Source organism: Hoplias malabaricus, chromosome 3 (assembly GCF_029633855.1).
Source record: "Hoplias malabaricus isolate fHopMal1 chromosome 3, fHopMal1.hap1, whole genome shotgun sequence".
NCBI classification, from domain to species: Eukaryota; Metazoa; Chordata; class Actinopteri; order Characiformes; family Erythrinidae; genus Hoplias; species Hoplias malabaricus.
Window position 1 is genome coordinate 17479211 of NC_089802.1, and position 26029 is coordinate 17505239.

At 38.7% G+C, this 26029-nt stretch overlaps 2 protein-coding genes across 2 annotated transcripts in view; both read right to left on the reverse strand.

The window, feature by feature from the left end:
• Nucleotides 1-12347, reverse strand: part of skap1 (src kinase associated phosphoprotein 1) — a 46189-nt gene extending 33842 nt beyond the window's left edge. The window contains exons 1-4 of the mRNA XM_066665778.1: nucleotides 12149-12347; nucleotides 10565-10670; nucleotides 9706-9731; nucleotides 8368-8484 (exon numbers count right to left, since the gene is read on the reverse strand). Coding sequence (XP_066521875.1) covers nucleotides 8368-8484; nucleotides 9706-9731; nucleotides 10565-10670; nucleotides 12149-12188 — 289 coding nt within the window. The 5' untranslated portion in view covers nucleotides 12189-12347. The remainder of the gene's footprint in view (nucleotides 1-8367; nucleotides 8485-9705; nucleotides 9732-10564; nucleotides 10671-12148) is intronic.
• A 10587-nt stretch (nucleotides 12348-22934) lies between these two features.
• Nucleotides 22935-24651, reverse strand: hoxb1b (homeobox B1b). The gene is made up of 2 exons (XM_066665137.1): nucleotides 23928-24651; nucleotides 22935-23711 (listed from the first exon to the last, which is right to left on the reverse strand). The coding sequence occupies exons 1-2, from the start codon at nucleotides 24490-24492 to the stop codon at nucleotides 23350-23352; spliced, it is 927 nt and encodes a 308-aa protein (XP_066521234.1). The 5' UTR covers nucleotides 24493-24651; the 3' UTR covers nucleotides 22935-23349.
• Nucleotides 24652-26029: the final 1378 nt, after the last annotated feature.

Here is a 26029-nt window from a genome sequence, read left to right on the forward strand (position 1 = left end):
ACAATGGATTGGGATAAATATACAGAATGTATACCCTTGAGAAGACCACCCCAGAGAGAGGATTTTTTTTAGCTCAGAGTGTATACATTTTTGAAAAAAACATTTTTCAAATAATATTTTTTAAACTCAAGCAGTAAATATATTTTTAAAAACTGACTGTGATTTTGATAGATGTCCTTAATTTCCTCTGCTATATCTTAATAAAACACAGTGAACGCATAGTGAAAATAACTTAGTATAATGATATGCGTATTATAGTGGGCCATAAAATGTAATGTGCATTTACATATATTTACATTTGCGTTTTAACATGCATGCAATGCACATATTTGACAACACATTTAATTAAAATAAACTTTGAATATTATATCCTGCATTATTTTAGGCAGTTTGTTCTTGGAAGAACTGAGCCTGAGAAGTAAGATTACAATCTGTGAAGATTGCACTGCCATAAATTATAACATCACAGAAAACATGACTTTACATAAGCAGTGATTTAAATTACAGCATGTTAAAACATGGATGTCAACAAATGATACTGTCCATGATTGAGTACAGCATGAAAGAACAAAACCCCCCTCACAGTCCTCACCGCAGAGTCATAATGTAGCTAGCTCAGTCTAGTGTAGTGATTGCCAAAATGGCACTGAGCTAAAACTCAAAACAGACACTGTGAGGACATTGGAACAGAATGCCTTTCCGGTGTGTGTACAGGCTCGCACACCTCCACGCTCTTCATTTATTTCCCTAAGAAAGCATCAGGCCACCTGGGCCTTGCATTGAAACTTCATCAATCTCCAGAAATGGAATCCAGTGGAGAGAAAAATCAAATTCTCATTTGCAAGATGGGGAAGGGGTGGGGAGTTGTGTGGGAAGGGGGGGGGGGGCGCAGGCGCTGACGGTACCTGGGCAGGCTAACCTCTCCATGAACCCACGGCATTGAATTGTTTTGCCATTTGTCTCGGATACTGACAGGCTACGAGAAAGATTAGACACTCTAGATTGGGACTTCCTATTCTGCCTGTTGTATACATTCTGCCTCATTACAGACTTTCACTTCCTGCATCTGATCTGAGTGATCTGGAGTTGTTTAAATATTCAATATCGAATACAAATTTTGCAAAAAAAACAGGCAACAAAATAAAAGAAAGCATATTCAAATGTATAGTATTTTACTGCAATTATACCTCTTTAATTTACATCTATGTATTTGGGATTATCTAGAATCAACAAAGACTCACTGTTGGAGGCATGGGAAAATGAAAGCTGACATATTAGTAAAGAGGGTACATAGTAAATATATTAAATTATTTTAATTTGTATGTCTGTCTGTATAAAGAAGACCAATATACGGCTAATACCTACGCCTGCTCTGTATGGGCACATATATGGGGAAGAAGAAATGGTTAGTTTGTGGGCTAAATTACAGAGAGAGAGAGAGAGAGAGAGAGAGAGAGAGAGAGAGAGAGAGAATATTCCCACTTGCAGCAGCACTGAAACATTCTGGGTGTGCACTGAACTTTTGAACCCATATGGCAGTGGCAGTGATGCACACAGACTGTTTGCATATTCCAAACATGTTGTAGTTTCCAATTCATTAACTTAAGGTGAAAGATAGAGTATAAAAAGTGGCAAGACAGAAGAACAGTGGAAGAACTGGTGTCACCTCCACCAAAGCCATTTAGCGTTTAATATTTCATCCCAGCTTAATTACTCGACATATTAATAAGGATAGTGGGAATATAGTTATGGCACTGGAGAATTAATGGATTAATAAATGGCAACATGGATAGATGGATTAAAGCTAAAAGAGAAAACAAACCAAATGGTTACATCTACCCAACAGTGAAATTTTCCAGTCAAGCAGCCTGTCCTATCCTGTCCAGGGAAACTTCATTTGACCTGTGCTGTTGCTATAGTAGTGCAGGTCAATAATGCAGCCACAGACAGAGTTCAGACAGGTCACGAAATGACCAGTACAACACACAGAGGTCAAAAGTTTACAAGAGGGAAGAAGCTCCACTCAAAAGTCTGGCCACTCACAGAGATTGGCTTCAGCCGTATGGTTTAGGGTTTGACAGGAGAGGCTGAAAGGGTGAGTACTAGCAGATCAAAACGTCCACAACCTTATCCTGCACACAAGCGCACACAAACAAACACACACACATGCGCGCACACACACACACACACACACACACAAACTCTCTCTTTCTCTCTCTCTAGGGTCAGTAAATATGTTAACTGTCCACTCTTTAAGATCTAAATAAATATTGCGCTGATTTACTTGATTCAAATGTGAGCTACTTCTAAATTCTATATAAATACAAAGAATTTTATTTGGGTGCAGATTCAGTTCTGAAATAAATGTCTAAATCCTTTAAATAAAGCTTCTAAAAATTTAATATTCAGGAAAATTCTAATATTTCATACAATGTTTTTTAAATATATATTTTTATATTTATATTCCCTGGTGCTCTAAACTGAATACTTTGTAATTATGATATTTTACTCTAAAATAAATATGTATTCCATAAAATATATAATATTATTTTGCACATATTTGAATCAGGTCAAATTGATGTTTCTTTTTTCATCGCATGAGCAAATTTATTCATTTAAGATAAAAAATAAAAAAAAGACAGGAGTGGAATGGGAAGGATCAAAAAGACGGAGGAAAGTGACAAACCAGGTTTAGGTACACACATCAGCAGCCATAGGAGGCCAAGAACATCACTGACAAACCTCTTTTCAACTCTCCAGGGATTAATTACAACAATCAATTCACTAACCAATGCAGCCATTTATTTAGGCCCGTAATCCTCTGACAAAATCAAATTTACATCTTGATCTAATTTACCACAGAGATTCAGCAGAAGTCAGATTCCTTTCCTCCACTCTGATTGGTTTCACTGGATTGCTGTTGGGCCGCTGTGAGCTGAGATAACAGCGGTGGAAGGAGCTTTTGTTTCAAAGCATAAATCAGTCAGCGAGCACAAAGGGGTCCAGCCATGTGCAGCGTCTGATACCACCCAGTCACTTCTAACACACACACACACACACACACAAAACCTGTCTCACTGTACACAATTATTCTATAATATATTGACTGTAAGACAGGATATAAACAAGGAAATCATTTTAGCTTAAGACACTACATTCTTCTTAAGTAAAAGCCAAGGTGTCAGAAAGGGTTCTTTGTACTGATTCCGTATTAAACCCCTCTTTTGTTTTAAAGAACCATCCATTAAAAGGGAAACACAAGTGTTTCTTCTTAAATATTGTATCAAAGAAATGCTTTCAGAGCCTTTGGTTTTGAGTGTTTAATTAAATAACAAGTTAAATTGTTTTTAAATGCATTTTTTAGACATTTTCTGTAACTCCACAGCATCAAGAACAAAGTTGCCTAAAAGTTTTACGCATGTTTCCAATGAAAAATCTGGTTCTTTTATAAAAAGTGGTTCTTTTAAAAAGAAAGTCATTCAGTAACATGCAGTCTTATATATATATATATATATATACATATATAAATGAGATGTGTAAGTGTATAGAATTTTTCAGAGAACCTCTGCATATGAACAATCCAGTTTTGGGATCAAACTCAATGCTGTTTAAAACTTAAAGTTTTTATTGGCACTATGCACAGAGTGTATCATTATTATGCACAGATATGCAGTGTCTCAGCAAATATCTACACTATTATGGTCTCAGTTTAAGATCCAGTAAAATCTGGCAAACAGTAAGCAATCCTTGAAACCAGAGTTGGATTTAGCATAGACACAAACATCGCGATGCAGGAAAGTACCTGATGCCTGCTGTGAAGCCCGATGGTGGGATTGGTGTAGTTTTTTTTTTTTTTACCAAAGGAAAAGCACAGCTTACTCAGACAAATTGTTTTAGACTCTATTATACACTATTCATTCATTCCTCGTCTGTACCCTCGTATCCAGTTCAGAGACACTGTGGGTGTGGAGCCTACCTGGAATCACTGGGCACAAGGCAGGAACACACCCTGGAGGGGGCACACACATTCACTCACACATATGGACACTTTTGAGCAGCCAATTAACTGACCGATGTGGGAGAAAACCAGAGTACCTAGAGGAAATCCATGTGGAGAACACACTAAACTCCTCACAGACAGTCACCCACAGCGGGGCTTGAACCCACAACCCCAGGACGCTGGAGCTGTGTGACAGTGACACTACCTGCTGCACCACCTTATTAAACACATGCAGACATTAAATCAAAACCTGACTGCTATAACCAGAATGCTTAAAATAAGCCAACATTTGATCAACACTGAGGTAAGAGGGTGAGTCCTCAGTTTAGAGCCCAGACTCTGAGGGACCTGGAGAGATTCTTTATGTTGGAATTATCTCAGATCCCTCGCCATGTGTTTTCCAGTTTCATTAAGCATTAAAGGAAAAGACACATGGTTGTTAACTTTGCAGAGAAAAGCTGCAAACGTTATTGCTTGAAGTGACAACAACTGTGGCACACATGGATCTGAGAAAGCGTTTGCATAAAATGATAAAATTCCTTTTTTCTTTCAGTCCTATTTTGCTAATATTTTGAATAAAAAATCTAAAAATGAAAGGCTCAAATCCATGAAGAATTGTTCTGTTTTGGCTTTCCAGAGGTGCCAGTATTTAGAGTTGTTCAGGGCTGTACAGTAATCCAGTGCTGCTGGAGGCCTATAGGCCTCGCTGTGATGCAGACAGTGTTGTAGAGGGGCTGCAGTCGCGGCAGGGTCAGCCGTGCGGTCTGCGGGTGAAACTCAGTTCACATTACCATACAGACAGGGGCTCTGACAATGGAGCTCCCATCTGTTCCTGTCAGCCATAACAAATCTGGTGTCAGGCTGCTCTCTCTGGAGATGAGGAGGCAGTCCTCACTAAATGAAATCACACTGACTCCTCCTGCCAGGCAACTAGCGCCCTCGCCCTTCGCTCACTCTCAACTTCCTGCTCTCACGAGCAACACAGTGACATCACACAAGCACTAACGAATGTGTGAACTATATTTACCCCGCATTATCATACACTCACTCGGAATATATCAGCCTGGGCGATTATCGACTCGTTCCACTCCTTCATATCACATGCAGCAATATCAAATCATACTTATGTTTTTATTCCTGCATTTTTCTCTCAATCAAGCCCCCACAAAAAACATGTTTTTATTCCAGAGGGAGCTCTCAGCATGGCCCTTCTGAAATAGGGAAGAAAATGAATTTGAATACTGAAAAGCCAAAGAAGTCCCACATTTAAGTGAATGAACACAATTTCCATAACCATATTCATCTCTGCTGTTCCAGTTTTGAAATGTCCATAAAACGTTTTTTTTTTTTTTCTTTTCCCCTCAAAGGTCCCGGCGTGAGATTCGGCTTTGGTGAACTAAACATGAACCCTGAACTGCACTTGCCCCCTCCGGTCATTATCTTTATTAAAAGAGTGACATGATGTGAAGATTCCCGCCCCACACACCACTTACACTTCTGTCTATTTTCCTGTGCCCACCCACACAGTTTTAAGCTAACATTTCCTAAATTAATAAGCTACCAAATAAATGTTTTGGATGAAAAACCTTCAATAGTTATTATAGAGTTGTTCACAGGTGGGCAGAGAAGCCCATGACATGGAATTTGGCCTAACATAGCAGTTTTATAATGGTGAAATAATGACTCAAATAAGGATAAAGCTCATGTGAAGTGTAAACCCAGGAGGTCAAAAACTGTTAATTACCCACAGAAGTGCCTAGGAACACTTTAACAAATCTAGCATCGGTAAGCATCTAAACTGAAGCTTGTCAGATGATCATTTTTTTATTTTTGTTCTAGTTATATTCACAAATAAGATGGTAAACCTCAACAGTAAGTGGTGTGACGATCATAAAAGCACAAGTAACTATTAACTAAATGTTACTGAGTAAATCATAATGGAATAAAAATCTGATTTATAAAGGAAATTCCAAAAATATAACAGTATGTCTTTGTAAATACTCAGAGAAGCACAGCTCTATTCAAATGCTAATTAAGTACATAAAATATGACTTATTACTTACCCACTTACAACGTACAGATTAGTAAGACCTTTAATAATCCTACTTACTCCATTTGAGTTGTCTTACATTCTCCTGATATTTTTTTCTCTTCTGAAATCCAGGCTTGTAGGAAAATGTTTAATGATATTTCCTTTCTCTGGAGCAGTGTGGACACAAATGGACCCTTTTTGTCATGGTGAATATATTTGACACAGGTGAAGTGAATGTCAATTTTAAACCTGCAATCTCTTCCCTCCTCTAAAAGAAAAAACCCTGCCAAGGCAGATGAGTGATCAGTGGAGAGGGGACAGACTCAGCCCCTCAGGTAAAGGCTTGTGTTTCAGGCCCAGCTGTTAAGAGAGAAACTATACAGACGATGATCACTCATGGCTCTGGCCTGGAGCAACAGCTAGTGCAGCCTCTCTGTAAACTGGTTTCTGCTGATAGAATCCAGTCAGTGCACCAGACTGCACACTGATAACACACCCGGCTTTTTACACTCTGCTTTACATCCTCTCCCCCTTGTCAATGATATTTTTAAACTGCATTAGAGCTTCATACACCCTGTGTTTTAATGAAACTGTTTGCTATATAATTATATAATATATAAATATTATATAACATATAATTGTTTGCTAACTGTATATATATAATTATTGTACATAAAAACTCATTTAAGGTACAGAATATGACCCCAAGACCAATGATTGTTAAAGACTGTTAATGTTTTCAAATCATGTAAATAACAAACATAACAATAAAAAAATGATATGATCTAATGTTTTTATATATAGTAGTATCATTATGCAAAATATTGCCTGTGTGTCAAACATCAAACACAAAGAACACTGTTATTCCCAGGCCCACAGGCAAACACCAAAGCACAAGAAGCAGAAAACCTGCCCTACAAGCTCTCAGAAAGCCAGCCAGAGGGCTTCAGTGACAGCAGTACGGTGTTCCTACCGCTAGAGGATGCTCTCCATTCCTTTTCCGTTGAAGCTTCCCAGTGACAACCACCCACGACCCCTCCCCCACTCAGCCTTCTCCTTCTCAGCATCCACTGGCACACAGCACAGGCGTGGGAATCCACTAGAGGGTGATCTGTTACCAAACACCTCCACTACACTGTAGTTTATCATCACTCTGCCCAATAAAACCCCCACATCCTTCAAAGATAATGCTCCCTAATGTGCTAAAGAGGCTAGGTACATCTTGCATGCTTACTCTCTTATGACCTGATTACACACACAGCTTACCACATACATGCGTATCAGAGAGGATGGTGACATGAATGGCATAACACATAACTTGACCTGTTTAGGCTAAGTCTGCAAGGCAGGAATACACCCTAGAGGGGGCGCCAGTCCTTCACAGGGCAACACAGACACATACTCATACTTTTGAGTCGCCAATGCACCTACCAACGTGTGTTTTTGGACTGTGGGAGAAAACCCGAGCACCCGGATGAAACCCACGCGGACACGGGGAGAACACACCAACTCCTCACAGGCAGTCACCCGGAGCGGGAATCGAACCCACAACCTCCAGGCCCCTGGAGCTGTGTAACTGCAATACTACCTGCTGCGCCACCATACCGCCCTCTTGACTTCTGTGCACCAGCAAAATTACAACAACAGGAAGTAACACAAATGTTTCAACAAAGTGGAAGTTGATGGCATTTTCCAGTTTATCAAGTAGTCACATCATTTTCTTCCTTTTTTCTACTTTTTTCACTCAGTGATGTCTTTTGAGGGCTTCACATTCTTTCAGTTCTATGGGGTCGTCATTTCACAGTGTAAACATGGACATCTATGTTATGTTTTCAGGCATGATGCAAGAATGGAAAATCATTTTCTTTTGTCTCTGTAAGTACTGATCATCTGATGGTGATGAGGTGATATAGTGAGACTTCTAGTGGTCTAATGAGCTTTGCACAGTTCTTAGAAGTTCTAATCTTCCATTCTGTGCCGACTGGTTTTTAGAAATGCTTGTTTCCACACCATATTTTACTATCTTTAATATCATCAATTAGGTTATCTTGCCTCCTCAGAAATATATCCATAAACCAATTCTACTTAGTTGCCATTTTGACTGGAAACTGAACAAACATATTAATTAAAAGTAACCATTTAGGAAAGTGAAACTATTAGGAAACCATTTAAATTTTGTTTTGATTTTCCTGTAAATTGATACCATCAGGATGTAAATAGCTTTATACAAATAAATTTGACTTGACTTCACTACACCTCTGTGTTCAAGAACTCAAGCCCTTACATGACACTAAAGTGAACACTTGCACAGCATGTACATTTAGTTTTAACTCACATTCAGGTGCAGTGTCTTCCTGGTAGTCTGAGGCTACAGACAGGTCATCAGAGTGGACAGAGCGTCCCATGCTAGAGCTGTGGTTGTCATCTGAACTGTCCTCGTGTCTACCCTCAGCTACAGGGGGAGAAATATAAATTAACAAACAAATAAATACTCAGACAAAATAAATAAATATAGTTTTGGGCATTTCCTATCTGAAAAAAATAATAAACATTTACACCGAAAGTGTCTGGAACATGATTAAAAACATCTATGTCTGTAACAGGCTTTCTTCCAGGAAAAAGTAGTCTCAATATAATTATTTTTTTTTAATGAGGCAGCACATATTCTATATAATGAAATTATATATTATACATATATACAATCTATACACCATAAGGTACACAAGACCCTGAATATATTTATGGAGGTCGGTTGTATATTGTATTGGTGCTTGTAGATGTACGTAATTTTCGTGCGCCTGTGCGACTGGCGCTAGTGGACTGCGCAAATGTGATGGTGAATACGAGCGCGTAGAGCGCGGGAATTCCGAGACATGTAATAACACTAACTTGAAAAAGGTGGATGAAAATCCCCTAAACTGAAAAAACAGAGAGTTTCAGCTTCGTCTGAACAGGTCAGACTTCATTTTAATTTCCGAACCGCCCACATTTTACTGACGCCTTGTCTCTGTGTGGCCGTTTCCAAGGCTCCTGTCCTGAATCATAAAACGACATATTTTGCACACAAATAATGCACTAAATACATTTAAATACATGCGCCAAGACGCCAACACTTAATAAAGCTCTATCTTATAGACATGTGTAACAATATGGTGATTGTGTGAATTTATAAAAGACACTTTTTACTTTTACGTAAGCTTATGCCACTGTCGTATAAACTAATGTCTAAATTCAGTAGGTAAGGTTTAAATTCATTGTAACAGAAAACTTTTCATGACCCTACATTGTAAATTATTTGACGATTTAATCAATTCATAATAATAATAGGTTTCACAAGATGTAGGTATCAGCTTAAAAACTTGACCAAAGCAGACGTTATTTAAAAATATATTAAAATTGATTAAGGCTTATATAAGATTATATCAGTTATGAAGGTATATATGTAGCCTTATAAACACTCTTAAAATGAATTATCACTGTTTAAACTGATATTTTATGGTACGTTGTTATAAGAAAAATAATATCATTACACTACAGCATTTTTCCAAAAGTACTTGTATTAAAGCTTTGTTACTCCTACATTATTCCCAAATGCAGGTGACTGAATATTCAGTAAAATAAGCCACAAACCAAAATAGAACAACAATAAATAGCACACCAAGTGCTGACTTACATCTGTAGGGAAACACATGGGGATGTCTGCAAAGAAAAAAATGAACAAAATCACAATGAAAAACGATAAGTAGAATGCAAAAAATGAAGAACCCTTTACATTGCATGCTGCTGTATTGCTCATTGTTGTGCTTCTTAAGCAGTTCCTAAAAGGTGAATATTGCTGAAAGCTTTGTACAGCTGTAGCACAAGCATATAACTGCAAACACATTTCTTTTTTTAATTTGTTTTCATTATTGTTCTTTCTTAAAAAAATAAATAAATAACACGAGTGTCCTAATTGTATCTTAAAACATGTTAACCTTCATTTAATGCAAAATAAAGTACTAATATATTGTTCCAAGTAATTCTACAGCATTTTGTTGGTCCATCTGTCATGAACTTTTCAGTGTTAAGAACTCTTGTCCAATTGATGTGCAAAAATTATTTACCTGTATTATGCTCATCCAATATGGAATACTGTGTGGGCTGCTAAATTGTAAAGTGGAAAAAAAATGTAAAAGCTTCCGCAGCTGTGTAAAAAAACTTATTCTGTGCCACACACCACAAAACCACAGAGGCAAGTGAAGTGTTGCAGCAAGTGCAATCCTTTGTCTCTTTGCAAGAAGAATAAGATCACAGAAAGAGCTTCCTGTCTTATTATTCAACACCTTTCCTTTATACTGTCAGTTAAGATGCAGTTAGTGTCTTAAATTAAACTTGTTTCTTATTTCAAACATCTGTTTGAATGGTTTTGGGAATTCTACCCAATTCAAACAGCTATGGAAAACCATTTTCCAAATGCACATATATAAGGTGATGATATTGATGGTATGACCCAAAGTGGCTGATCAAACTAGAAACACCTCCAAAGCTCTTACTTGTTGTGGATGACCCGAAAGTTGTTAAGTAAAATCTCCCTCGTTTCGTGAGCATGTTCACTGAGGTCCTCATCCTGCAGAATACTCGAGACAAACAGTTCACAGTCTGAAAAAAATCATTCACACACACATATGTATGTATATATCACTGAACAAGAACTGAACAATGAAAAACTGTGTTCTCTATAAACCTGTTCTCACCTAAATAACATCTGTTAAAAAAAAATGCAAAACCTCACCAAAAGATCAAGTTGTACAGGTTGGTTAATGCAAATATCATAAATGTCAATACAGTGACTTCCTTTGTATATGACTTTCTGAATGAGATTTTAATCAACTGGTGACATCCATCATGGAAAAGCAGGCCTGATCTCACTGCAGTATTAACAATAACGCCAGCTTGATGATGTTCTACGTCAGTGGTATTTACATACACAGCTGAACTGTTTTTAGGGAAACAAAAAGGCACACAGTTTTTTAAATATATATCTTATTATAGTATGTTATATAATATTGGTATCATTGTAGATCTAGAGCTTGAAACATGGATGCTTTTGTGGATCCAGACATGGGCACAGATGTATAGTCTATAGAAAAGCATGGAGTAGATTCACACGAACATAATGACACCATGCTCAATGCCAGACATTGCCAGGAAGGGTATAAATCTGCCCTAAACTGGGCAGTTGAGAAGCAGAACTGTGTACTCTGGAATGATGAAGCTAGATTCATTAGCTTTGGGTTGACTTAATGGGGTGTTTTTCCCCAGAATTCTTTAGGAGAATTACCTGACCCCACTAAAGTTTTCATGGACGAATGCCAACAAAACTATCCCAATTTTGCAGCTAATGTAACTCTTCTAAGAACGCTAAAGGTTGGTACTACACAAAACAGCTACAAAACAGCAATTAATACGCTTCATTTCTTACGTACTGGACGATCAAGTGTACACAAACTAGATTAGTCTGGCCATGGTGTACTTGCTCAATCACACGAGTGGTTAAAAACACTTTAAATTGTTTGATTAATCACATTCCACAGTGGGTAAGAAGAAACTGTTTTAGATCTCTACAAGCATGTTAAAATACAGTAGAATTCTGGAATAATGTATGAAATGTACGTGTGAATAACCATTAAAAAAACGACCCTAGGCTCTAAATAAAGTAATTTGGTGATGTTAATTTAGCTACACAACACCTACACTCTCACACACTCTATTCAAGGTTAATGACAGTAACATAATTGAACATAAAGTCAAGTAGCCCAAAGACTTTCAGAGATGAAATGACAATAAACCATAAAACTTGACACCTTACAAATGCTGCACTACTGGGAGATGTTACAAGTTTCAGAGCACATTTAAGAACCTTTCATTTAAGACTGTAAGAGATCTAAATAATGTCTCACTGATGAGGTACATTATTAGTATTAGTAATAAGCTCAAAAATATAATTCTGTCTGAAATTATGCTAACTGTTGCTACATCTGGTTTGAAGGCATCACTTATTCGAACATACATTTATAATGAAATATTGTCTCAAACTGACAGAAGAACATTACGATAAATGTGGTACGAGCCAGTACCTTCTAGAAGTCTTATGATGTCAGGAGAAACTGTGTCCATTAGTCCTCTGAATGTACACCTCCACTGAAACCTTCAGTTGCTGTTCTCTTCTTATATTTCTTTAAATTCACTTGACAAGTCCAGGATGTGTGTGTGAATACTGTCTATGCCACGTATCCGCTCATTTACTGTAAGAGTGAGGTGATGGCAGATGTCCACGCTCGCTTCTGCCGAACACGAGAGGAAGAGCACAGGTCTTTATCTTGTAAAACTGAAACTAGTTTGGTTAAACAAATGTTGGAGTGTGTTGCAAAAGAGTGGGGACTGGTGTCATCTACAGGTAAGAAGGCCACATTTCATTTATCATGTATATTATAAGGGCTCTTTATAAGGGATTCAGTCCATTGTTTTGTACATTTCTGCAAAACTATACAGTGAGAATGTAGCTAGAAGCATTTGATGTGAAATTGATTGTAGATAAACGAACATTTTTCATAAAGGTCAGATAGTGTAATGAGATCAGTAATCAGTGTTAACCCAACTTGCCTCATCTGTGACACTTGTTGACAGGTACCTGGTGGGATACAGGGCGGTAATGGGTGCAAAACAAATCTGCATTGAAGAGAGGGGGTGGCATTCCAGGCAGAGGACATGACCGTTTGACCTCTTCCTCTCTGTCCCTGTAGCTACAGCCCTGTGGAAGGTAAAAGGGAGGAATGAGGCCAGGCCCCCCAAGCCCTCTATGAGCTCTGCCTCCTGCCTGCTGGGCATAGTCATATGAAAGGAAGAAGCCTTTGTAATCCGCCCGGGATTACACCGCCCAACAATGCACAGCTGAAAGGGCGACAAAGACCCAGTATCAAACGCAGGCCCGGGCTGATGAGAGGAACCTGCTATGATCTCCCACCACCAACACTGCCTTCAGCACCTCTCATCTCCCCAAGAGAGCTCCTTTGCCATTCGCTGCCCCTTTTCTTCTCCTCACTTATCTGGAGACACAGGCTTTTTCATCTTGGCATTCCTTTTCATTTGCGTTTCACTTGGGGGAGGGGCACCGCTCCCTCATTACCCTCCCCCACCTTAAAAAAATCACACTGTAACACATAGGCAGTGCACCCCTCTGGAGAGAGCGGGGTCAGTTTTAAGGTGCTGGCATCCTGGAATACCTCCAATTAAAGAGTATGGGGCTAGCACCATTTAATAATATCATATCAATTGGTAGTAATTATCCACACTACAAATAATAATATTTAATGTGTATTCATTTTAAATCTAGGCACTATTTTGCATCAGATTACATTTAAAAGTGATCAAAGATGAGTTGTCCTATTTCTATTTCTTTTTTGATTATTTCAGCCATGTTATTTAGGCATTGTTACATTATCTGATTTCATTAACAGAATACACTTTCTCCATCACTTAAATCAGTACAATGCCTTGAAAAATGTTAGAAACTATTGCAATATTGTATAAACTTAAAGGCATCTTAAATCAGAGTTCACTTTATATGCCGTTTATATGCCATTCTTTAAAATTTCCATACATGACCCATTGTGTGGATATACGGGGAAACACATATAAATCTAACAGTAAATCAAGTTTTTGGTCATTATACAAACAAAAGCTTTAAGAATTGTAAAACAATCTTATGATTGGGAACCAACAAAAACAATTATCATTTTTTTTTTATTATTTACATGCTTTAAAATTCAGTGATCAGTTCAGTTAAGTCAGTATTTTTTTTTTGTTTGGTTGATTTTTGATTGTCATGTTTATTAATTTAATATTTATTCTCTTTATTGTTGTTTTTATATATTTATATGTGTATTTATTTCAATATGTTCTTATGTACTTCTGACTCATAATCTAATAAAGAGAAACATAGGTGATATATTCCTTAATTGTAAGATGATTTTTTTTTTTTTTTTAACAACAGTAAACTATTTTAAATTTTTTGTTCATTTGAGCAAAGAAAAAAGTACAGATACATATCAGCATCCTATTCAGTGCCTTCAAAGCCCTAGGCTCATTCCTGCTACTGGCCTGACCTTTTGAACCTCCATGTGCTGTGTGCTGCTAATTAACCTCCTCCTTGCTCACACACTTCAAGATAAATCTACAGACACTACTGAGAAGATGTTTGAGGGTAATGTTTAAGAGCCTCCATGGTAAATATTCCTTAAAGAAAAAAAAACACATGATAGTTTGTCCAGGGGCTTTCCAATGTATCCATACAAGCTGCTACCCAAGGCTCAAACAAGAGGAGAGAAGAGAGAGAGGGAGGAACAGCTTCAGCAACAAGCAGACACGCCAGATAAACATCGAGGTCTTATATCCGAGCAACTAGCTGTGTGTTATGACATAGCAGTCCATAGCAGTGACAGAGTAATTAGACAGAGTCATTTAAAGGACAAGTGAAATGTCCTTAGAGAGGTTTTTTTATGAAGATTAAAAGTGTAACATCCACTTCCAGGAACATTAGTGAGGTCAAGATCTAGATGTTTTATGAATAGTTCTGGATCAAAAAATACCACTCTTACTCACACTTATGATATTAGATGAAGCTCCATCACTCCAGTTGTATCACTATTATACTGTTAGAGGAATAGCTGAGGATATATCTGTCTAACCACAGAGCTTTCAGTGCTTTGTAGAATAGAGCAGGGAGGCAGCAGTGGGACAGGCGATCTGTCACTGATAAAATGATCTGTCACCTTTTATTTGTCTCCCTTTACCACACACCACTGATGTCTTATAGCCAAGCTACTAAAGCAATGGTTGCTCTGTGTCCATCACCAAATGTAATGCTCATAAATCAACCTCTGTTTATTGTTTGTAATGCTGCTAATGCCATATCAAGCCAAAACTAGATTAATCCAGGAAATGCAATTTAATGTGAAACACCTTTCTTAAGTAGATTCAGAATCATACCACCACACTGCATATGTTATAGTGTTGCATCAAATAATCACTTTATATTTGTTCATGTTTTTAAAAACTTTCGATAAAGATTAAAGTAAATCAAGTCAACAGTGTCCAGCAAACTCCATTAAACTCAAACATGGAGTAGAAAAAAACAGCATAAAACAGCTAATAATAATGAACACTATATATATAGCTGTTATTTGTGCTGAGTGAAAATATAAGGAAACATTTACCAATAGAAATGTTCCAGATTTACTTGGAATGATGTGTAGATTAACAAACAATTAGCAAGCATGGTGGTAGGTTGAGAGGAGAATATAAATAGAGGGGAACTATAAGGAGTGAGCTGGACTAAATCAATATGTGTGTGTCCAAGACTGAAGGCAGCTGCCACACAACCTAGATGCATTTTGTTTCTTAAGGGACTAGTTACTCCCTACAAAATCATACTGGAGCAGTAATTCATTGTATATTTGCTAGGTGGCAACAGCTAACTGTTAGTAAATACCATTTTGCCTTGTTAGCACTGATTGTTGACTTTTATTTTTTAAATAAACATTATGACCAGAGAAAGAAGCTCAAATGCTCAGAAAGCCACAGCGTTTGTTCTATCAGCTATGCTGTCTGTGCATTGTTACCTTTACCTAGGGAATCTTGCAGTGAAAAGCAAGTGTAAAATAGAATGTATATTGTAAAATGTTTTAAATATTGTTCTAATGAAGATACTAAAAATGTAACAGGAAAGCTAAAGGCAGTTAGCCTAAACTGAAGCTAAGCTGAAGTCTGAAAAGCAGTTAACTTCTATGATTGTTGGGATCTGCATTTCTCTCTGGTTTGTTTATGTTCTGAAGCTTTTCGTATTTTAATGTGGAACGGTATGTTTGAGGGGGAAAAGCAACTCATGTTCATACAATACTGATTTTTAAATTGTCTGTAAGTCTTTATTCACTGTGAATAATCTCAGAAATTAATCTGTAATTTGAGTGGTTTAGTTTCGCAGTTAGCCAACTTCTATATTTGGAGATGTGTCCTGAAACAACAAAAATAAGGCAATGTTACCCACATATGGAGCAGGAATAGAGCAATATCCTCATCTCAGTTCATGCTTTCTTCATTGTCTAAATACCTCCAGATGCCTTTTCTCTGCTGTGAGCAGAGAGAACACCTAGCATACCGGACAGAGACAGCTTGTTAGCCCAGATTCGAGCATGCAAAGAGACGTGAGAGCTAGCAAATTGTAAGAAAATATCTTTTGAATTTTATGATTTTTTTTTATTATTATTTTTATTACAATGATAAATGTTGCCTTTAAAGGTAATTAAAACTAAAAGATAAAAGTTAGTGGTAAAAATGAAATGTTTATGTAATTACATGTTGTGGTTAATATATTAAAAATTCCACCTCAGTCTAATCATGAATACAGCAACATATTTGAAAAGTAATTGTGCAAGTAATATAGAAGTATTTTACACAACAAAATATAAGTTCCCAAAATGCTATTTATTCCTCAAAGAATGAAAGATAAACTGGCAATGTATGACTAATGTTTCCTTTCTGTTTTTCTTTTGACCAAAGCTGATACACAGCATTACAGTTAAATTTAAGGCAACAAAGGATTCACCACCACCTTAAAAAGCCATGACAGCTCCAGAAAAAGGAACCTCAGCAGTCAGTGTTTTATACAAACATTTCATTTGGACATAACTGCTTTCCTGTAGGCAACATTTGCTACATTTCAGACACAGCTCCAATGTTGTTCTTTGTGGCAAAATGTTGGGTCTGTGTGCTCTGGTTGTAAATTCCACCAATTTTTCAAACTCTCTGTATAATTAAATGCTTCAGATGTAAACAAACTCATACGAAGTGGTTTGATGTGAAATGATTCGTTCTAGAACAAAAAAATGCGCTGAGTTAGAGTTATTCACAGCGGTGGTGTTAGGAACCACTACCATGTTCGAACGCCGTAAGCATTTTATGATCCTTAAGCAAACCTCACAGAAAATGAATACATGAAGTAGTTATAAATACGCTTCCTGATGCCTATGGCTTAACCAAGGCTACAAATCCAGTCATTGTGGGGATGTGGATGGGAGGAGAGGGCACAAACAGCACCTAACATTACATAAAAAGGTCAAAAGGACACATGAAAACTCTGATTCCTATCACTACGGCTGTAATAAAGTCTGAAATGTTTCATTCTTCTTGCAACGTCCACCTCAGGTCATCAAATAACCTCCAAAACACATCTGTTCACCAAATATCCCCTAATGCCTTAAAAGTAGCTCAGTGGAGCTCAAAAGCCAGCTCAAAAGCCCCAGCCCGCACGTTGACAGGATTGGTTTGAAAGGTTTATGACATAAGAAACTCCAGCTTTCTGAATTCACTCATTTGTTGTTTAAATCGGGAAATTCTCAGCCATTGCGTTAACCACTTAAACAACAACACATGGACATGTTACCAAGGGATAACACTTGATTTTCACTGGAGGGTGTCTTTAATATGTTTTGATATTACTAGCACTGCACGCTTTTCTGGTGATGAAGGTTACCCCAGAAACCTTGAGAAAACCTTAGTTCCTGTAACTTAGCTAATAAGGTATTGAACTGAAGATGATGCACGGATATAGGTACTGGAAGGAGGATGGACGTGGGGATATCAGATAAATAGGCAGAAAGAAAGAAAGAGAGAGAGAGAGAGAAAGAGAGAGAGAGAGAGAGAGAGAGAGAGAGAGAGAGAGAGAGAGAGAAAGAGAGAGAGAGAGAGAGAAAGAGAGAGAGAGAGAGAGCAAGCACTACAGAGACTAGATGGGAGGAAACCTTCCTGTTTGGCCTATTGCCAGTAAAAAGGGGTGGAGGCTATTTGCATGAGGCTTCTGGCCTTACTCTGAGCTGAGTGTCTGTCAAAGGCAAGGAGACATCCAGAATGCCCCTTTGACCCCCTTGTTTAAAGTCAATGAATAGTGTATACAGTCCTTTTTTTATCCCTTTGAGCTCAGGTGCCCCTGTGGAGCGACATGCCTCAGAAGGACTTGAACAAGACTCAGGAAGTCAAGCCAGGCAGGCATTTGATTTGTAAAGAGCCCTTGTGACAACCATACTCAGCATGAGAGAGAGAGAGAGAGAGAGAGAGAGAGAGAGAGAGAGAGAGAAGGCACGAGATAGAGGATACAGGAGATCTCAGACCAGACTCAACATTACAGATGCTGCACCTGTCAGTATGCAGCGCACAGAAACAATTCATCATACTTACACCTCTTCTGCCGTGGCCCCTCCAGCTCGACTCTTGACCTCCCTGGTGTCTTGCGGAGCTGGAGAGTGGGATGTCAGTGCTGCTGATGAATGACGCCTCACTGGCGCAAAGGACACCAAAGCTTGCTGCTTTTCTCACCTGGAGAGGTCGAGCAGCAGGGGGAGGACAGCAAGGGTCAGTCACACTGAGACCTCTCTAACTACTGCTGTTTGGGGTGATGCAGCAGAAAAGAAGCAGCTCAGCACCATCCATGGCCATCTTGACGTGTATGATTTACTAGCAGCAGCTACAGAAGCTCTCTGAAGTTTCTGGGTTCAAGGCTAGCACTGTACTGCGACAGCTATTACTCTTGTTCTGTTTTTCTCTCAACATGATAAATACACTGACACTGTTTAACTCACACTATCTTCCCATAGACTTACTCTAGTGGAATCCGCTCACTGCTCCACCACTGGTCTGAGAGCTGATTGGCTGAGCTTCTTCTTCTGCTGAATGCTACCCTCCATTCCAATCTATTCATTTATCTAACCCTAGCTTTTCAACATCACCTTTCCTTTTGTTTTTTCTCCATAATTTTGTTTCTTTTTCCCCTTTCTTTCCCTTATCTCTTTCCTTCTTACTTGGTTCATTTTTTATCATCATTATATTACTTCTTCATATATATATATATATATATATATATATATATATATATATATATATATATATATATGTGTGTGTGTGTGTGTGTGTGTGTGTGTGTGTGTGTGTGTATCTTTTTTTTCTATTTTTATTCATTTCCTTTCTTCTTTTTTTTATTAATTTATTTTTAGTAGCATCATCAACATCATCTCTTCTCTTTTAATTACTAAAGTGTCATTCTTTATTTTGTTTCTTTATTTCATTTTTTCAATTCTTTTTTCCCTGTCTTTCTTTCATTAATTTACTTAGATATTTGTTTTCTTTCATTCCCTAGTTCTTCCTATCCAGGTTTGTTTTTCTTTATATTTACCTTTCTTTCACTCATTTTATTTCTTTGTCTCTTTGTTACCCTTCCTGTTTCTTTTTCTGTGGAAACATCCAAGTCACTTTCTCTTGCCTTACAAACACTGCGTTTCTTTCTATTAACACTAACCTAGTCTTTCTACCCATGGACCTCACTCTGGGTTGAACACTGGGGAGGCTGATGGGCTCTTTGTTGTGAGTTAAAGAAATGTCAAAACACTATAGAACAGCTTTTGAAAATGTTCAACAAATGATAACAGTCTGACCTGGCCACAAGAGTTAAAGCCTCAGCTAACCTGACCACCACTTACTTTAGGTGATAAAGTTTTAGAAAATGAGATTTAAAAAGCTATTCACTTTAGCAGTAAGAGTTTATTCATAAATAAAATACTACAGAATATTACAGTAAGTATTGATATGATATTCTGTGGTGAATGTGTTGGTTTGACTCTTTCCAGATCTCTCCCCGTGTCAGTGCAGTATTATTTGAGGTTAGTTCTACTAGTTAATAACCAAGTGTGCTGTTGTTTGAACATATCCATACAGTTTTCACACTCGCTCATCACACATCTAAAAACCTTTTATATTTACTCTGTTTATGTTTTTGTATTTATTGTCATTTATACAACGACATCCTTATAGAGGAGAAAACTGATAGTTAATACTAATAATGATCTAGTAAAAATCAAAGACTTTGGCACCAATATTGTATATAAGGGGCAATCATATCAACCCAGAAATGATGCCTATGTCATACATTTCCTCACTGGCATACGTTTTTATCCTTTACGCTTGTCTGTATTCCCTGCTGTCCTCCTCCCCGACTTACTGCAGTGAGAGGTTTCCCTGCATGTCGACAGGACGGTGAAAAACATCCTCCTCCTGCAGGCAAGCTGAACATCTGTCTCCATACAGCTGTGGCAGAGACTCTGACTCTGACGCCTGCAGATGGAGACCCAGTGGGAGCCCAGAGCTAAGCCATCCAAAAGGGCAGGGAAAAAACCACTAATGACCACATTCACTGCAGAAATAGTACAATTATAAGAGCTCAGAGCTTAGAGCTGTTATAAAAGTGAAGCACGTACACCATTACCTGCCTCTGCACCTAGTGTAACTAGCTGACCAGCAGATGAACCTACATCAAAATAATTCCCCCCATTATGCAACGAATGGGATAACTGCAGCTGGAGCGATGATTTTTATAGGAGCTCAGATGAAAGCTGGTCTGTTGAATAATAACAAAAAGAATAACATCATTTACCACCATGAAACAGAAGTCAGAGACCCCCCCTTACATTTATTTCTCTCTATTCCAGTCAAGGAATCTGTATGTCTTTGCATCAGAAATGGGAAAATCAACATAAAATAAGTTGAATAACAGCTGAATTTTCCAATAGTGTGTTTGATTAAAGATATGGAGAAAATGAGACTTGTAACAAACACGCTAGACCTGTTAACCCCCTCAAAACCTCCATCAGCAAATTGCACACTGGCTTCATCTGAAAAAAAAAAAAAGAGTGTTTCTGTGTAGATTAGTGTTAAGGATTTTTTTTTTTCATCTTTTTTGAAAAGCAATAACTGAAACTGAATTTCTGAATTTTGAAGGTTTGTGAATTTTCTGAAAAAGCTCAAAGAATGTCTCCTCAGAAGAATGGAAACTGCCGAAAAACAGTACACAGTACATTCTGAAAATCCTGATATTATTTAGTAATAGCGGCTCATGATTTTATGATAAAAACACATTTCCCGATGCTGAAAAATGAATAAATACTGATTAAATAAACACAGGGTGGTCTCTAACTTTTGCACTACATGTGCACACACATTCACTGTACCCGGAATCAGAGGAGAATTAAAATGCCATATCTAAGCTAACATCATAAATTCAACCCAAATCAGCCACTAGATGAGGGAGTGCTGTTAGGGGTTGATAAAGACATTGCTGACCTTTGGTCAGGCACCCTTCTCCTCTCTTGCTGGACAGGCTTTAGTGAATTAATTTGGGCCTGAACTCTGGATGAACCTGGTCAGTGGAGAGGGTGCTGACAGTGCAGAGCTGCTGGGGCAAGAACTGTGCAAACCCAACACCCTGAGTAAATATTGGAGCAGTCCATCAGATGATCAGGGGAATGAAACAGGGCTGTCAAGTCCCTGCAGACTTTTAGCCAAAGGTGAGGCTGACCAGGGCACCCTCCAAGATCTGGCAGATTTAAACCTTAAATATTTGTTTGTTCTGGGACATCGAGGCGGTGGGATTTCTATGGAAATAAAAGAACGAAAAAAGAATGTGGTCTTGAAATCACAGGTGCGGAATGTTTCAGAAACGTGCTCATAAATTTAAGTACAAATAATTAAACATGTCACAGTTGCCACTAAAATAAAGCCAAGTCAAACAGTAAAACCAGCATATCATTATTTTAAATGGAAATTCTACTAATATCTGTGCTGAAATTAGGTGCTCAAACAGTTTAGAGCTCCGCTAGCTACTAAATCCACTAATGGTGGTGTCAGGAACCAGATCTCAGAAAAGTTTAATAGCTCTAAAATCTACCTCACAAAACCAGATATATTCCCTAATGTCTAAGAAAGGGTTTTATGGCAGTTCTGAGATAGGATTTGACTTAAAAACATTTTTAAAATCCTTTTGGTAAAGAATATCTGACATAAACAATCCTTCGATATGTATTCTTATTTTTAATGTTTTTTTTTAACTGTTTAAACATTTTATTAAAAACTAAAGTCTGCCTGGATGGGTGAAGGTACATTTCTGGTTGTGGAAAATAAATAAAATGTTTGTGTGTACACACTGGTCCTTATCACCACCACAGAAATATAGAAAAATAGTGATTAAAGTTCTCTACAGTGAATTATTTCACCCCTTCCTACTCAAAAAATTAATTAAATTAAAATTAAATAGAAAGAAAAAAAATTTAATCGTGGAATTCCCACCTAATGCTTTTGAATATTGAAATGTCAAAAATGGACTATTCAGTGGTTAAAAGGAGCCATAAACCAGAGCTCAGAGCAGGAGCTTCTGGACTAGATATCATTACTGAGCTTGTGAAAAATTGACATTTACAATCACCTGAATTAAGCTTGAGACTACTTCATTAGGCTGAGTGCACTGATATGTACAACTTCAAAATCAGGACATATTCCTGTATCATATCTCTGAACAGTGTCTGTAAAGGCTTTTCCTGCACCTCCCATAGCACAGTGCAGTACTAAACGAGGGCCAACTGCAGAACTGGTCAGTGTTGCGTTAGTGAGCAGGCAGGAGTGTTTACATGTTTAGAAAGCCTGGAGGTTGTGGGAGGTGAAAAGGTCATAGGAAGCCACCCGGTGTGTACTGCAACATTCCTCTTGTCAAGCTCTACAGACTGGGGCAGCACTGATTCAAATGAAGCCCATTGTATTGTAATGTACCTTAACAAAGCACAGCTTCCAAACATCAGAGAGGAGTTTCTGCATGAAAGAGAATCAACACAATATCAATCAGCTAAAAGATAACAGACTTCTTTCAGAAAAATAAAGCAACTTTTATTCAATTAATTCACAAGACAGAAGAGTACAGCATGCATATCAACACAACTCTTTTTCTCCAATAGTGCAAATACTAAAACTGCCATTCCGTGGCTTATGAGATGATTATGACTGTTTGATATTATTATATGTATTTACAAATATACAGTGATATGAATAAAGCTGTGAACAGCCCTGGTTCAGTAAGATATTCTGTTATTGTGATACACCATCGCCTGCTCATTTTCGGGCCCTATTTAAATACGTGCCACATTTCGTATTGTGGGGCAAATTTTGTGAGGGTGGGGGTGGGGGGCATTTACACACAGCTGTAAACCCAAATGTTTTGCCATTTGGGGACGTTAAAACAGAGATAAGACGTGTCAGAGCGCAAAAACACAAATACATTTGGTCCATGGATGAACAATAATTAATGACGCTCATGAGTCCTCAGGAATAAAAAGTTCGTTGTGTAGAAAAAGCAGTGAAAGCGTCATTAGAGTCAGTAAACGATGGGGTTTAAAGCGCGTGCTGGTGGTGGTCAGTTCGGGGCAGCAGTGTCCGAGCAGGGCGAGGCGGCGGGTGACGAGGCGCTGGAGGAGTTTGGGCTGAGTCCGGGATTAGTTGTGCTAGGGTTAGTGTTAGGTTCCGTGTCTGTGGCGCGGTTCAGGGCTGACACGGTGCCTTCCTTCTCGCGCTTCTTCTGCTTCATTCTCCGGTTCTGGAACCAGATCTTGACCTGCGTCTCGTTGAGCTCGAGCGTGGCGGCCACTTCCACTCTGCGCGCTCTGGTCAGATACTTGTTGAAGTGGAACTCCTTCTCGAGCTCGGTCAGCTGCTTGGTGCTGAAGTTGGTGCGGATTATGTTCTGCTGCCCGTGGAGCCCGTACTCGGCGACTTTCACTAGAGAGAGAACAACAGAAGATTAGTGAAGGAAAGAAGGAAATGGGGGGTGATGGATAAGAGTGGTGGGCTACTAATGTTGTGCCTCCTTGGTCGGATTTGCTATCGCGTGAGGTTGAACATAACCAACCAAGCACGTCACTAGACCAAGGGTGCGCAAACTTCTGCACACAACTGCACCAGGCCTCGAGTTGAGACCACCGGGGCGTACCCTACCTGTTTTGGGCGGATTCCTCTTCACCTTCATCCAGTCGAAGGTTGGAGTCTGGTGCGGGCTCTTCTTGGCCTCGCTGTCCGTCTGGAGGAGGTTGGCGTATTTCCCGTACGCTCCGTATCCGTGCTGCTCCCTGTCTCCGTAGGCGTAAGCAGGGTACTGGTTCACCGGCCTGCAGCTCTCTCCTGGCCCTCCTCCGCCGCCTCCCATGTTGACTACTGGAAAGCCGGGGGACTGCAGATACACGGGCTCCTCGTTACTGAGCATGCTCTGACCGTAGTCCAAATGTGCGCGGCTCTGCTTGCCGTAGTTGCCCTGCCCCGTAGCAACGAGGTCCAGGTTAACGTGGTACTGCTGAGACGGTTGGGGCGCGTAACCCATGCCTTGTGGCTCGTGCAGCGCCGGTGTGAACGAGCCCCCACCGGCTGGACGCCCCTCCGAGAGGCAGGCGTTCGAGCCAGCGCACGCGCTCTGCATGTACTCCTGATCCAACGAGAAGCATCCAACTTTCCCGTTCAGCGGGTTAGGTCCGCGGTTATACACCGTGTAATCTATGTACGAGTTCATTTCTTCTCGATGACTGTCCAGTAGCAGCTCAAATCAATAGGATTTTTTTTGGGGTGGGGGGGCGGTCAATAATGGGGCCAAGTGTTGTCCCCAGTGCCCTCTGCAACCTCTGAGCACTATGTCAAACCTCAACAAGTTCCATCAGGCTACATATCAAACGAGTGACAGGTCACGTGACCCGCGGCGCGCCAATGGCCAGCGACCTACAGCAGCAACTTGGGCGAGGCCAGTGTCCATCAAAGCGCGTGCATTTACATCACAAACACATCAATGGCGTCCAGCCCGTCGGTCAGATAATCGTTAAACATGATAACAGGGCACGCCCGAAGACCTAGCATCACTTTGGGTTTGATTTTGGATTCGCAAAAATCGCCTAAATGTGAACTGGAATCGCTACAACAGCCCTCACAGCCATAGAACCCCACAATAATGAATTTACATAAAACTCACTTGGCTGTAAAGTTAGTGTTGCACAAACAAAGGCTAGCGTAAATCCATACATTACAATACTAATAATAAGGATAATATATGCACATTTTTGTTGTTGTTGTTGTTGTTACTATTGTCATTTGTTTCTTGTGCAACCCTTGCGAGTTTCCACTCAAAGTTTCGCCAGTGAGAGTGGGTCTTCACACTTCAGTAATGGATAGAAAACAGGAAAAGCTGCTGGAGTCATTCTAGGTAGCCATTTCCTTAATGCGATTCATTAATTCTTCTGGTGATTTCTTTTTAACGCTAAAGCGCCAATCCCACCGCTGAATTAGTAAAAAAAAACAGGCCAAATTTAATTGAGGTAACATCTTGACTGCGTTAAAATTAGATGCCTTTTTTTTAATCTAAGAGACTCTGAGTTCACATTCATTAAACATCTTAAGTGAATATTGGCCGTAAGTTTTATGCAGGTGATTTGTAATAAATTCTTAAGGAAATAGATAAAAATCCAGCATTATAAGCTTTTTAAATTATACTAAAATAGATAAGGTGCAAAAGATTTAAGACTAATATTTTATTTTAAAAAATATAGCAGGTTATTTATCATTTCATTTTTTTTCATTTGCCAAAACTATAATAAAACAACTTCTGTCATTGACATTTTAATGAGGGCACTTTTTAAATTTTTGCTGTGGACTCTAATTTGTATTTTTATTTAAACAAAGTAACTATATGATGTAATCTTTCAATAACAGAAGAAAAATGAGAAAAACTAAGAGCATTATTTTCTCCAAATTAACACAGATCATGCGCTTCATTAAAAGAAAATTTAAGAATAACAGAGAGTGAAGTAGATTTTCATGTCTCTGTTGGTGTGTAGGTAAGAGGAGGAGTTAGTTTGTGTTGTGGGCGGTGCTATTGCTACCATAGTGAATCAAAATTTGGGTCAGTGTTGCTGCGGTGAGCTGGGTCTCAGATAAAGAATTACAAAACTGTACATGAACAGATAGTATTGCACATACATTGTAATATGCTTCTTTTACTGTTTACAACACATTTTTTTGGTACTGCAACCTGCATAAAAATGATACAACCTACTGCACAA

Bases quoted from the DNA above. Each gene is read 5' to 3' on its own strand.
- hoxb1b (XM_066665137.1), bottom strand. From the start codon at position 24,492: ATGAACTCGTACATAGATTACACGGTGTATAACCGCGGACCTAACCCG. The intron at 23,712-23,927 runs GTAGGGTACGCC...TTCTCTCTCTAG, and splicing joins GAGGAATCCGCCCAAAACAG to TGAAAGTCGCCGAGTACGGG.